At 39.7% G+C, this 15,099-nt stretch overlaps 1 protein-coding gene across 3 annotated transcripts in view; it reads right to left on the reverse strand.

Annotated features, from left to right (window-relative positions):
- The window catches only part of SGMS2 (sphingomyelin synthase 2), an 85,036-nt gene that overhangs the window by 13,205 nt on the left and 56,732 nt on the right, over window positions 1-15,099 (reverse strand). Inside the window, exons 1-3 of one of the 3 annotated variants that reach the window (XM_039238793.1) lie at window positions 9,285-9,449; window positions 6,749-7,438; window positions 2,917-3,034 (exon numbers count right to left, since the gene is read on the reverse strand). In XM_039238793.1, coding sequence (XP_039094724.1) covers window positions 2,917-3,034; window positions 6,749-7,203 — 573 coding nt within the window. In that variant the 5' untranslated portion in view covers window positions 7,204-7,438; window positions 9,285-9,449. Of the gene's footprint in view, window positions 1-2,916; window positions 3,035-6,748; window positions 7,439-7,536; window positions 7,671-9,284; window positions 9,450-15,099 lie in introns of those variants that run through there. The other 2 variants (XM_039238795.1, XM_039238794.1) reach the window with 2 other exon arrangements.

Consider the following 15,099-nt stretch of genomic DNA (forward strand, 5'->3'; position numbering starts at 1 on the left):
CACTTAATGCCATCAGTCTCTTTACCCGGGATTAGATGGACCCAAAGGTATAAGCAAACTAGGAGGTAAACTATCACCACACATTCTTTTCTCCCCTCTTCCTTTCAATGGCAAGGGTGAATGGAGATTTCTGATAGCACTGGGTTCATTATGCCTTTACAGAATACAAAACAGAGAAAGCACTCTCTCTCCTTGCTCTGTCTTTTCTCAGTTCTTAATTCCTCGATCCTGTCACTGCTATCCTAGCTGTTAGTTCATGCTCGAGAAAGGGGTGGTAAAAAGAGCAGGGGAGGGAGGTAGAAAGGGAAGGTAGAAAACAATGGTGAGAGTTGCGATTAATGGATTTATTTTTCTAATTTTGTTCTGGTTCACTGGGACCCCCATCGCTCACCACCTATGGGCTTATGAGCACACCACTTATGAGTTCTTATTAATTTCCTGATTTTTCAGACACTATTCTATGCCATGACTGGATATGGAACGGAAGATGCAGACTGCTAAGAGGAGAAGCATTAATCACAAGAGCCAAGGCAGACAGAGGCTCAGTGTTCTAAAGGTTCCATGAACTGTCACCTCTGCATGTCACAGCCCATCAAAAAAAAAAAAAAAAAAGTATAAGACACCCCAACTTCATTGCTGCCAAACCAGAACTTACCCTGTAGACTGTCCCTTCAGTTCAGAAGAAAACTCCTCTGCACATCTATGGCCAGGGTGTGCAGAAAGCTTTCTCAGGGAACAGACTACAGCTATCTCAGCCCAGCATTTTGGGCTTGTATGTGACAAAATGGGTTTGAAAGGCTAAATAATTTCATGCACATCTTAATAACTGGGCCCAAATTGATTTAAACACACTTCTCAGAACACACATTTTATGACTGCAAACTAAAGCCTGTGTTGAGGCTTTAGTAAAGCAAATTGTAAGCAAAAGACTTAAAGCGAAGCCCAGGACAGATAAGGGAGAAGGCAACTGGGAAACCGAAAAGCCAAGGATTTCACCAATCTTGTGAAATCACTTGTGGTGATTGCATCTAGTGAGTAACAGGTTGTATTCGGCACTGAGGACTAGATTTGATACCATCTCACAGAGAGTGGTTTCGTATATGTAGTTCTGTCATTGCTCATAGCCACGAAGGGCATTCTGTAGACTCAGCAACAGAAGAGGCAGGTAAGTTACCTAATAGCCTTGTGACCACAAAAATCTAAGGAGCACTCAAAGCCAGTGGCTGAACCACATTTAGAATGCAATTCTCACTCTTGTTCCATAACACCCTATCACCTCTAGTCAAAATGATTTGTGTTTGTTTTACTGGACCATTATTCAGGTACCTACAGACTGCTTAGGCTTCAGAAAGAGGTCTTGACAAATGAACATGGGGGCTGTTTACTTAGGCTGCCACCAAAGCTTCCCTTGGGAGTATTTGTAGCTTGGCGATCCAGTGGTATGTTTACTGATGTGGCTTCTCAAAATTGCAACTCTTCCAGGGAGGATAATCTTTAATTTACTTTCTTTCTATAATCATAGCAATTCATCTCAGCAAACCTCACCCATTACCAGGATGGGCTTGCCTTTTTTTCTGTGCCCATTTATTCATTTAACACATACCAATAACCCCTTAGGAGTGTTTCCTACGTTTCTCAACTTCTCCCAGGCCTTAAATTAGTTTCGCTAAAAATCAGCCAATGTTTGAATTCAATATGTACACTGTTTTAATTACAGATACTTTCTGCTTTGATGGCTTTGGAAAATTATAGCTTCTCCAAACCACACCTATATTTGGTGAGGGAGACTGTTGACTTAGAACAACTCTATTTTTCCTTCCACCTTGGACATCTGCTTAGTGTTCAGTAAAATATGATGTTAGACTTCATTCCCTTGTCCAGAAAGCACATGGTTTGCACGTTTCTTTTTTTATAAACCAGGGCATTCTGGGGTCTAAGATGATTAACAGCTCTCTCAAGAAGTGACTCTACCTGGAGAGACTGTTAAATCCTGCTTTAGTAGTCAGTTTCAGTAGTCATTCCCACAATGTATCCCAGCAAAAGGCCACTGTAGCTTTCCAAGTGCTGAAAACTTTGGGGTCATCCTTGATTTCTTTCTCTTATGTCCATATCCAACTTATTAGCACGTCCTGTTGGCCTTACCTTCAAAATACATCTTGAATTGAATGACTTCTCCTTGCCTCTACCACCACCACTAAAGTTCATGTTCAGTCGGCCACGAAGGGCCTAGGGAACCCATGGCCTATACCACCTCCACCCTTCCCACTTCTACTCAGCCACAGGGGTCTCCTGCCACCTTTTGAATCTACTGTGACTAAGCTATTTCCTTGGCCTGGGGCTCCCCCCATCCACATGGCTCACTTCCTTATCTTGTTTCCTGTCCAAATGCTTTCTTACTACATAAGCCTTTCTGATCTCTCTATAAAGTAGTACCTATCCTCAGCATCGCTCTCACCCTTACTCAGCTTTTCTGTTTTTCATCTGATAGCAACCTGACATATCATCATGTGAGGAGTTAGGCATTTATTTCTCAGTTGTCATCCCCCAATAGAATATAAGCTTTAGAAGAACAACTTTGTTTTGATCACTGCTGGTACTATAATGCCGGCCTGGTACATAACAGGAGCTTAATACTTGAAGAATGAATGAATGAATGAATGTGTAAATAAGAGTGTAAAAAAACAGAGTTGACCACCCCACTGTAACTTTAGTTAGCAGAAAATGAACTTCTAATGCACAAAGACACACATTTTAAGAACAATTTAAATTTCTTCCCCCCAGGTCTAAAGAGAAACAAAAAATATACCAGATTGCAGTTAACACATATCAGAGTGTCTGAAGAGCATGTCAATAGGGAGCAGGTGTTCAATAACAGTTTTCTTCATCTCCTCTATATGGTAATTCAGAGGCGCTTACCTTTGGGGCACACTGGAAGTGCATTCCAGGCACAGGGAGAGTAGTAACATACATTGTGATACAGCGATACAGGTATAAAGTTCCAATGATAAAAAAGAATCTGCGCCCCACTATTGACCTAAAGGGAAAACAGGGATGTGGAAAAACAAGTTTACTCGTTGTTTCTGACCATAATGCATTATCAAACAATGTTTAACAGAATAAAGAAAAATACAGAGTGGCATTAACAGACCACAGTTTCACAGCTCAAAGGCTTATTTGTGAACTGCTCACCCCTACGAAACCATGGAGAAGCCATACTGCAGCTTTCAGAAACAAAGGTTCACATACTGTGATAAATCTCAGCGGGTTGGTACCCAAAAGGAGTGTCCTTGGGGAGCGGGTGAGTTAAAGTTGGTTGACTCAGGGTTCTAGACAACACCTCTCCTAAAAAAGTCACTCTTTGTGCCAAAGAATTCAATGAACTGCTCTACGTTTTCAGTCAACTCACGGCATTAATAAAACCTTCTCTTGAGAACATATCAAAGGCACAAACGAGCCACAGACACAGAGGAATTAACTAATGAGCCAAGGTGATACTATATAATTGGACACATAGGGAAATGGGACAACTAATTTAACCTAAGTTATATAAGCAAGTTTTATTTGGAGACCATCCAAAAGGATTTTCACAACTTGAGCATGAACTATTTTGTCTATAACTTAACATAGATTTTCAGAGAATTATAGTTTGAAACTGTCCAAAGTACCCTTCTGGATTTATGGACATTTAACAGTGAGGCTGTAAACTGAGCAGTTTACCCTTGTTTTATTCAACCTTGATCCAAAAAAGCAAAAAAAAAAAAAAAAAATTAATTAATTAATAAAAATAAATCCCGCAAGTCCTTTTACACTTTATATTTTTTGGTGGAGACAGTTGCCTTGACTGACATTAGTCTCTGTCCTGTTACCACGAAGTCCTCACTCCAACGCGGGGGTTCCCAGTAGTTGGCTCTTAACACACTGTCCTCCTCAGGGAAAGGGTCTGCCTGTTTGCAGCACTGCCTCATGGGTATCTGAGTGGGCTTCAAGGGTTCTGAGTGTCCGTATGTCCAGTTGAAGATGACAACTTATTTTATGCTGTCATTTTATGCAGTTAGGGGTGGGTCTATAAACTCTGGGATTCAGAGATGGATAGGGTCCATAAAGGCCCTAGAAATGCTACTTGAAACTTCTCTAGCACCTAAACTGTATTACTCCAGGTCCATCATTTTCAGAGCTCTCAAACTTTCAAAAGTAGTACTGATCAAAGACTTCTGGAAAAATAGGCAGTTTCAGGCAGGTGGCATATTTTTAGTGGTCTTCAAGACTCTCACCTGATTTGGATCAAGGTCTAATTCAGATAACCATCGGGACCTCTAATTTACATAATTATGTACAAATGTAATTTTAGTTGCCGGTTTCCAGTAGCTATTTTAAGAACATTCCAAGGTTTCTGGGCTCAAAATATAGAGAAGAAAACTACCTAGACTATTAGAGAAAAGTATTTATTTAGTGCAAGGCCATTTATTTCAAAGGTTTGCTATATTAACTATGCCTTTTTTAGTACTGAAAAGGAATGGGCGACAGACAGTGCTGAGTCTCTCCATTTGGTTAAGTGAAAAACCATTCATCCTTTGCTTCTAGCTCAGACCCAAAAAGTGTTGAACTGTGTGCTCCCTGCTATTAGACAAGGTGTAGTAATAAGCAGGAATTATTACGAGTTAATTATATTCATTCCAGCATTCTGAGTTCAGCTGTCCTCAGAACTGAAAATTAACTTAGAAGGTAAAATGTGCACTCTGCAACCTTATTTAGAAAAATAACTACAGCTAATGTTTTTTTCCCACGTCTTTGAAGGTGCTTTAGCAAGAGAGAGCAAGTAGGATTTCCCATTCAGCCAGGATGTTCAAAACAGGTTATAAAAATCATTCTCCTAGTTACTAAAATACATAATTCTACCTCAAAAATGAAAGAAAATTCGTATGATTTCCCCAACAAATTTCTGATGATGAGTTGTGACCAAAACAGTAGGTGCCATTAAAATTTGTGGTCAGCTATGGCATGGTAAAAATCTCAGGTGGTCATGGAGAGGCAGTTTATAACAACTCTTTAGATGAAGATTCAAATAAATCGAGACTGTGTCTCTAGATGGAAGCCAGCTACTTGCCAGACCCTGGAAAATGTCTCTTTTCACATATATACGAATAAAACATTGGTCTAAATTAAAGGAGAAAGCAAACACCTTTGGTCTATGCAGGCTGTCTTATTTTGAGTGTCAACTGTAGAAACTAAACAGAGAAACACTAAAGTTCAACAAATGTACTGTTTGCTTTTGGCATAAAGCATACCATAACTAACAACTCTGGCATCGAAAAGTTCTGGTAAAAGACAGTTGATAGCTGTCTTTTACTTACACATACTAAAAAAAATGTTTAGGAATGACTTTGGTTTGTGGCATAAGTTTTCAAAACTGCAAACCTGAATTTGGGGAACTCTTCAGCAAAGAGAGACTGAATTCTTCTATTTTCAAAGCGATAACCAATCGCAAGAACAATATAACATAAATTCTCTCTTCTAAAAATGATCTTGTGGGGCACCTGGGTGCCTCAGTCAGTTAAGCATCTGACTTTAGCTCAGGTCATGATCTCACTATCCATGAGTTCAGGTCCCATGTCAGGCTCTGTGCCAACAGCTCAGAGCCTGGAGCCTGCTTAGGAGTCTGTGTCTACCTCTCTCTTACCCTTTCCCACTTGCGTGCTGTCTCTCTCTGTCTCTCAAAAATAAAATAAAAAAACATAAAATTTTTTAAACTGATCTTTTGGTATTAATGTGAAAATCCTATTTGTGAATTTTTGAACAGCATGTATAGACTAAGTATATATTACATTTTCAAAAGCCTCAGTTTATGGGCAATGCTTTAATCAAACTTTTATTTTAGTTATTTAATTGCTAGAATCTTAGTAGAGAGCAAATATCTGACTGATTAATGAGGTGAAAAAGGGGGTGAAATTGAGGGGACTTGTTTTCATGGACTAACAGTGAGATTTCACAGGGAAGAAAAAATAACCACTTCAGAGCTATGTCCTATTTTTAAGTGTCTTTAAAGCAAAAGTACCTGGCTTCCTACTTCCTGATTGCTCCTGTTTCAAAACAAGTAAAGTACTGAAACCAGTAAACTAAGAGCTCCTTTGAGGCGCCATGGGGGAAGCTGGACAATGTGTTTACTTTCAAAGTCGAAAGCCCAAACTGCACGGACCCACGTCTAAATTAAATTTCTTAAACTCTTGTGACTGGGTTGCCAATAGGCAAAAGAAAAGGAAATATAAAATTTGAGAACTTCTGAATAGAACCAAACCTCAAATAATGCTACTGACTACAGACCAATATAGTCATCACATTATGAGTAATAAGAGAAAAACACTTCCCAGGCTACTCCATTCCCCACCTGTTAAAAGCCTAAAATAACAAAAGCATGATGAAGTGAATGCCATTCCTTTCCAAGCCTCTTGATTTATCATGCAGATAACACAGTGCCAAGTTGCTTGAAATCAGGAACCGCACCTTAAATTCAACTCTGAATCACCGACCACAGTGTACCTGTAGTGTCCTCATAGTTGCCCCTTTGATACACAGTTGCTCAACACATGCTTACTTATTCAATGAGGTAGATCTTTCCATGGCTTCCTGTTATCAAATGCCTGGCTAGACTGAATTTACCAGACAAAACTGAGGAAGACGATTTCAATTACACATCTACTCCCTTAAATACAAACTTATGACACCCCCCCCCCAAATTATTAGACCTACTTACTTGTATCTCAGAAACAGCCACTGAGTGATCCATAATCCAACTAATATAATCCCATTTATTTCTGATACAGAAAATGCCCATTTTACCCGATCAATGTAATCAAAAAACTTGTCTGGTAGTGGAGGGCTGAGCTCCTTGGGAGGCACCCTTTCGTGCACAACTGTGATCATGACGGTTGTTAAGACGAGGTTGAAAAGAGCATAGACAAAGGCGATCCCTGTTTTCCACCACTCCAGGGGAAATTTGTTCCTTGATTCGTTGGGCATAGCAATTTGGATATAGTCCGGGTACTTTTTGGCTCCCTTTCGCAACCCATTGGATAAGCTCTTAGGCTTACTGTTGCCATTTTTGTTTTCTTCTTCAACAGGTTCGGCAGGTCTTGTGTAAGTATTTGCAGGATCATTGGTTTGGTTTTCCATATGTTCCTCGAGTTTTGCTGTCTCTATAATATCCATGGTCCCCCAGTCTTCAGATCAAAGAGGAGATGGTAAAGTTCTTGTTCTTTGTGCAAAGTTAACTTTTTCAAATCCCTCTATTTCCGAGATCCACATGGACTCTTACAGCTGATTTTGTTTCCTAGCACAAAGCGAAGAAGGTGGCCATCTGATTACTGCTCCTTCCATGCAGCTACCCGTTATACACTCGCCACCTTCAAGAAAGGAAGCCAATTTTCTCTTGCTACTCACCCACCTGTAAAAATAAAACAAAACTATGTTCAGAAACGGTACGTGTCCAATTGTCAACCATCCAAAACAACAAAAGCATTATCAAAATAAGGAAGCAAACACCAAAGCCATTTGCTTTATAAATACATGGTCAGAACATGGTGAAAGCTGTTGAGATGGAGTTTATTTGTAAAATACTGAGCCGTTTTATCTTGGAATTCTAGTCTTTTTTTGAGCTGATGTCTGTATTAACAGGAACATTTTAATAATAAGTCCCTTTAAAATTTCTTTAAATAAAAGTCAGGCCCCAACCTGGCAAATACTTCATGAGACACTATTACATGTTGCTAATCATGAACTCACAATCAGTTAGAACCTCTCCAGAGACTACATCATTCTTTCCTAAGACTGCAGCTTTTCTATGAACCCAGAAGAATAAAAAACTGTCATGAGTTGCTTACGTGCATTGAATAATCGTTACTCTCTTCATTTGTCAAAGACTCAGCTTTTTATTTCCACATTAAAAAACTGGAGTCTTCTTAAATGACCACTTCTCAGAACACATTCAAGAATTACACGTTCAAGATACGTAAGACAGCACTGCCTCAGTTTATCCTTTTGTATTTAGAGACACACACCACATGTCAGGAACGCTGACAGCCTTCAGAATCATACAGGGGAAAGAGACACAAAGCCTTAGGTACGTTTCCAATCAGGGAACACATTCTCCATTTGTTACTCGAGAAAGGTCAAATCCTACAACGGACATAGTAAACTGGGAAGGAACAACATTTTGAAGCAGCCAGCACAATTTCTACTGCGGAATAGAAACAGTCACCCCAGGGACCAGCTCCAGGCACTCACCACTGCGACACGGAGCGGGAGAGGGTACCTTTGGCTGAGGCTCCACAAGCTTGAAAGAGCAAAGACTTCTTCACAGCACAGAGCCCCAGCACCGACTTTCTTATACTTGCTAGCAACACAGCCCCAGCTGTTCTCAATTTAGGAAAGCGGTATTTTAGTCGTGCCACAGAAACCACCTGAAGAGGTTTCTGAACCTCATAATTAGTCCCCACCCTGAGTACACTGCACAACGTCGGCATAATTCTTCACATTCTAAAGGCCTCCCTTTCAGGGGAACTTTAGGAAAAAAAAAAAAAACAGGGAGGAGGAAAAACTCAAAGTAGGACAGCTAAACCTTCGGTTAATGAAAGAAAAAGGGAAAAAAGTTAAAATGGCACCGTCAATAAGTACAGGCAATATTTGCGGACAGTATGGATAGCAAATAGATCAACCACACGCCTTTACTGTGCACCTGAACACCGCAGCGCTGAGAGCGTGACGTGGAGGCAATTAAAGGGAGTTTAGTAAAAAAAAAAAAAACATGCCTGACCTGATCATTCATCCAAAGAGCTTACAGTCTAACTGAAGAGACAGAGCTCAAGTGACAAAAAACTACTGGGGAAGACAGAAAGGTATATTGCAAAAGGAAGGATGAGGTGACTACTAGATAAAAACCTAGTTTTAGTTGTATCTCTGCTCCTCTGACAAGATGTGTCTGCAGAAAGGCCATTTCCAGGGAAGTGACAGCATGAGGAAAAGTGACCCGGAGAAAAATGGATGGTCACTGGGCGATGGACACAGGCTAAGAGGTATCACTGAGAAGCAGACATCTTACGCTTCTATGGTCCCTGTGAAAAGCCCCAGCCACTAAAACATTAGCGCAGGATGAGAAAGGACCAGCACCCCCATCTGGAAGCCGGGATTGACAGATATTCTTTGTAGAAAGAACCCTAGGTAGCACAATGTTGTGGGAAGAGTAAGTACAAATAGCAAAGAGGTGACTCTTTAAAATATTTGCAAAAACAAACCTTTGACACACTGGATTACCACTTCTAATGGAGGTGCCAAGACACTAACTCAGCCGTTGCCTGTCTCTTTTCACCAGATCTAGGCTAATCCACTCATAGCATCTTGCCCAACTCATCAAAATTCTCTCCAACTTTACTACTCCACATCTGCTCCTAGCTTGCTGTTCAAATGTGAAAGAAGCTTTTGATTTTGAAACCCAGGTCCACTGGTGGACGTACTGGCAGTCTCTATAAGATAGCTATCTAGTTCTAGAACCCAGAATGTAGAACAGAAGAAAATCCAATTAGTTACCTGTTTTGTTTTGTTTTGTTTTGTTTTTTGCCTAAGAGGAAGCACTCAGCCACTCACCTCATGGGACAACTGTGAGGATGACTGAAATAATTAATCAAGAAGAGCTTTGTACTACTGGGAGTAAGAGCTCTTGGTGAGTGCAAAGCCCATTTATCGTCATTAGTAGCAGGATTGAGACTTTCCTTGGGATTTCATTAAGAAGATTGAATATACAAAACACATTCATTCTGGGTCAACCAATTTTGCAACACAATGTCACCAAGATGATGACTACAACATATTCATGTCTATGGTGATCCTTTGCTACCAAGTACATATCTGGGAAAGTGACAAATGCCACAGTAGTTTCTCTCAATGGACAGAAATCCCATAAGTTCATTTGTTTTGGGTGCTATGCCAGGGCACATGGCAGATGGAAAATTTTCCAAGTCCTTACATTGCAAAATACCAGAAGTTAACCTAGAGAATATTTTAAAACTTAAAGACCTCTATAGACTAATCTTCCTTTAGAAGGCAACTGCAAAACTCTGAACCTTTTTACACTGATATTCTGTTAGGTTGTTTTTAGGACAAAGTATGATTTATTCCAGAAGTGTAAGTAAGGTTTCAAATTAGGAAATGATTGTGATAAAACACAAACTTATGTAAACAGAAAAGATGATCTTGAGTGAAGTCAAAAAGGCATTTGATACAAATTAACATCCACTTGGTTTCAGGGGGAAAAGGATTCAATAAAGGAAACAGAATTATCTATATAGAAACACAGTCTTTCAATGCCAGTGTCATATAATGTGTGTTCCAGTAACAGTAAAAGTAAAGTCTTTCACTGTTATTCCTCTTTTCGTCCCTAAATAAACTTAAGAATCTTTGTCAAATTACAAGAACACATTACTTATTATTATTATTATTGGAGGGGAGGGACAAATCGGTGAGAGTGGGGAGAGGAAATCCTAAGCAGGCTCCACACCCAGCGCAGAGCCCAATGCAGGGCTTGATTTCACAACCATGAAATCATAACCTGAGCTGAAATTAAGAATTGGATGCTTAACCAACTGAGCCACCCAGGCACCCCAAGAAAACACATTTTTAGCTTCTGTTTTATTTCTATCACCTCTATTCCATAAAGGGTTTGATGTTACCATATTCATACATACATTAGTTATTTCCCCTTACTAACCTCAATAGGATCTTCCCTGTAATTTGACAAAAATGATTCCAAGATTCACACTGGTAGGTATTAGGCTATATATTACATAATACTAGAGTAATGGCACCCAGTTATTCTATTGAGTTTATCCAAAGGAAATAAGAATGTACACAAATATGTCTACAAGTATTATTTTAAGTATATTTATTTAGAGACAGTGTATGTGTACATGCTCTATCAGGGGAGGGGCAGAGAGAAGGAGAGAGAGAACCCCAAGCAGGTTCCATGCTAATAGCACAGAGCCCAACATGGGGCTCTGTCCCATGAACCATGAGATCATGACCTGAACCGAAATCAAGAGTTGGACGCTTAACCAACTAAGCCATCCTGGAACCCTAGAAGTATGTTTTCAACAGTCACTGATAAGAGAAAATTCAAAATAATCTAATATCCAAAAACAGAGGGTTAAATGAATTACGATTATCATACTATTATAAAATATTGTTTTGAGATAGTAACTATAATGTGCGAGACAAGTATATAAATATTACATAAGACGGATACAGTTATCCAATTAAATGCAACCTTAGATTTGAATAGGAGATATAGAATTTCAGTAATTCACATCAGAGGTTATGGTTTTTAAAAACGGCAACAGGGGCCATGTGACAGATACTCAAGGCTATCGGAAAAGGTACGGTTGTCAAACTCATGATGCATGCATCTCCTTAGCAGTCCCGACCTGAGGCTCACTGATGGCATCCTGTAGTGGAGATTGAGAAGAGTCACAAGCTTCTGTCACACAGCTTAGAAATGCACTGCTTACTAGAGACCTATGACAGCCTGGTTGTGCATTTGCAATAGTTAAGAAGATAAGACATAGTCAATGTGTAAATGTAGTTTAAAAATTAAGGAAATTTATCTAAGTTTAAAAATGGGTTTTAATGTTTAGAAAGAGGTCATCTATTGAAGAAAGAAGTTAAACACTGATGAAAAAAAATGTGTTTTTAACATCTGCAAGTTACAATTATGAATAAAAGAAAATTTATACATTCAGCTTAAAGGCTTAGGAAAAACTAGGTCTTGAAACAATTTTAATGAATGGAAAATCAATGGAAAGAAACACGTGATAAGTTTCTTAACAGACATAAAAGCTTTCTCAGACTTAAAAACAAAACAAAACAACTCAGTCGTCACCATAAGGCCATTACAAAGTCACGCTGCAGGAGAAAACAACCACAAATAGTTCTCAGAGAATGATACTTATCTAATTAGTCCTCATAAAACACTAGGAAATATTTCAAAGAAACTGAGGTAAAGTGAGAAGCTCAAGGTCAGAGAGGTAGAAAGAGCAGAGCCCAGATTAGAACCAGGAATCTGACCTCAGGAGCCCGTATTTTTTTTTTAATAGTTTATTGTCAAGTTCATTTCCATATAACACCCAGTGCTCATCCCCACAAGTGCCTCCACGCCCATCACCCCCCTTCCCCTCCCCCCCCATCTGCCCTCTGTTCTCGGCATTCAAGAGTTTCTCATGGTTTGCCTCCCTCCTTCTCCCCCACTATTTTTCCCCTTCTTCTCCTCCATGGTCTTCCGTTAAGTTCCTCCTAATCCTCCTATACATGCAAAAATATGGTATCTGTCCTTCTCTGCCTGACTTATTTCGCTCAGCATAACACCCTCAAGTTCCATCCATGTGGCTACACATGGCCAGATTTTATTCTTTCTCATCGCCATGTAGTATTCCATTGTATAAATAAACCACATCTTCTTTTTTTTTTTTTTTTAAATGTTTTATTTATTTCTAGGAGAGAGAGAGAGAGAGAGACAGCGTGAGCAGGGGAGGGTCAGAGAGAGAGGGAGTCACAGACTGAAACAGGCTCCAGGCTCTGAGCTGGCAGTCAGCCCAGAGCCCGATGCAGGGCTCGAACTCACGAACCGCGAGATCATGACCTAAGCGAAAGTCGGACGCTTAACCGACTAAGCCACCCAGGCGCCCCAGTAAACCACATCTTCTTGATCCGTTCGTCAGTTGATGGACACTTAAGCTCTTTCCATGTTTTGGCTATTGTTGAGAGTCAGGAGCCTGTATTCTTAATAGCACACCACCACCTCTAGTGCCATTACGTTAAGAGGTCAACAATATAGTCAGGGAAAAAAATAACAATTATGAGCTTTTTTTAAAACCATTTTTTAATGTCTACTTATTTTTGGGAAGGGAAGTAGGGGAAGAAAGAGAGAGAGGAGACAAAGCTGGCTCTGTGCTGACAGCAGACAGCCTGAAGTGGGGCTCGACCCTCAAGATCATGACTTGAGCCAAAGTTAGACACTTAACCAACTGAGGCACCCAGGCTCAAGCTTTCTTTTTTTTTTAAGAAAATATACATAAATACATAGGAAAGTCCTCTAGATAACATCAGAGGCATTTTTAAATCTCTGTAATTTTGCAAAACTTTGTATAAACTTAGAGAAAACTTTAATATATAATTCACTCCTCTTGTGAGAGGAGGAAAATAGGAGCCAATTAAGTATGTCTCCTTACCTCGATCTACCATTTAACTATAGCCATTAACTAACAAACTACCATTTAAATATATATCACTTTATGTTAACAAGATCCATTTTAGCTATGTCATGCCTATAGTTTCTTCAGAGATCAAGACATCCTAGCTTTTCCTTATTAACAATCTTAGAGCTCAGCTTATATACAACTCTTCCCACATAAAATGGGTAAGTCCTAATATGCTTGCAGATAACGAGGACATCATATCAGTCATGGGATTCTATTTCAGAAGCACTCACAAAATTTGCTGAATATTTTTACTAATGAGTTCTTGAGAACTGAAAAGAAGATCTATAACCTACTAATAAATTATTGTGTATTTTTGTGACATACTTTCTCAACAAAAGTAACACAAAAAGAGTCCTGATCAGAGCTTTATAATAAGTTTTTATACTGCCACTGGGTCTGTATAGTTATGATGATAGACGTAAAGTTAGGCAAATGGGCAGGCTTTGCAGGATGGCAGCATGTAGGGAATGGATCTGGGAAAATAACTTTTTTAATTTAAATGATAAAATTGAACCTCTGAATTTTGGGAGAGATAGCTTGGGTAGAGGACAGATATCTTGATTTCTGGTACTGATTTAGTATCCTTCATGAAGGCAGAGTGGACATCAGTTCGGTATCCAGTTGTTATAGGAGAAAGATCCAGGCTACAACAGTGATTGCCTGGGGCTGCTGGTGGGAATGGAGAATGACAACTATAAATGGGCTGCAGGCTTCTTTTGGGGGGATGTGAAGGCCTTAAAGTAGAAGGTATGATGGTTGCACAATTCTGTAAATCTATGAAAAATCATTTAATCGCATCCTTAAAACAAATAAACTATGTATGTATGTATGTATTTTTGAGAGAGAATCATATGAGGTGCAGAAAGAGAGGGAGAGATAATGACAAGTGGGGCTTGAGCTTACCCAATGCAGGGCTCAAGCTCACGAACCAAGAGATTATGACCTGAGCTGAAGTCAGAAACTTAACTGAATTAGCCACCCAGGCGCCCCACAAATGAGTTTTTTACTATGTGGGTAATAAAGACCTCATTAAGTTAAAAAAAAAAAATACAGACTGTCAACTTCTTTCTAAGGAACCAGAAAACCAAGGACTATCCCACACTCATTATATTCCTGACTGACATATCCCTGTCAAATGTAGTACTTACCACTGAGCACTTCTTTAGCAGTAATTCCACAATGCACATTTCTAAGTTCTCTGCAGACAAGATCAAGAACCAACCGATGAAAATTAAACAGCTTAACAAAATCTGTGTCAACAGAGCTCCAAAAAACCCTTGTAACAAAATAATATGAAGTGACAAAAAAAAGATGGATTTTGCTCTAACAGAGTTAATCAAAATTTACTGAATTTATTAAAAGAATAGAAAAGATGGTCCATTGTTTTTCTCATTAAAAAAATGGGGGGGGGGCACCTGGGTAGCTCAGTTGGTTGAGTGTCCAACTTCAGCTCATGTCATGATCTCTTGGTTCATGAGTTCAAGCCCCACATCAGGCTCTCCGCTGACAGCACGAAGCCTGCTTTGTATCCTCTGTCCCCCTCTCTCTCTGCCCTTGCCCCACTTGCACACTCTCAAAAATAAATAAAACATTAAAAAAATTGGTCACTTTAACTGGTGGGGTGGACAATTTAATACTTGTTGAAAGGAATACTTATTTACCCAGAGCAAATATTAGCTGTGTCAATTGGAAAACCATAAACCGTGGCACGGGGAGTATTTCACAAGAAGGGATCATCTCCAGGCCATGGTGCAGCTTGGGGCGGCGGGGGGGGGGGGGGGGGGGGGGGGGGGGGGGGGGGGGG

This window comes from Hyaena hyaena, unplaced genomic scaffold (assembly GCF_003009895.1).
Source record: "Hyaena hyaena isolate Hyena2069 unplaced genomic scaffold, ASM300989v1 scaffold_146, whole genome shotgun sequence".
NCBI classification, from domain to species: domain Eukaryota; kingdom Metazoa; phylum Chordata; class Mammalia; order Carnivora; family Hyaenidae; genus Hyaena; species Hyaena hyaena.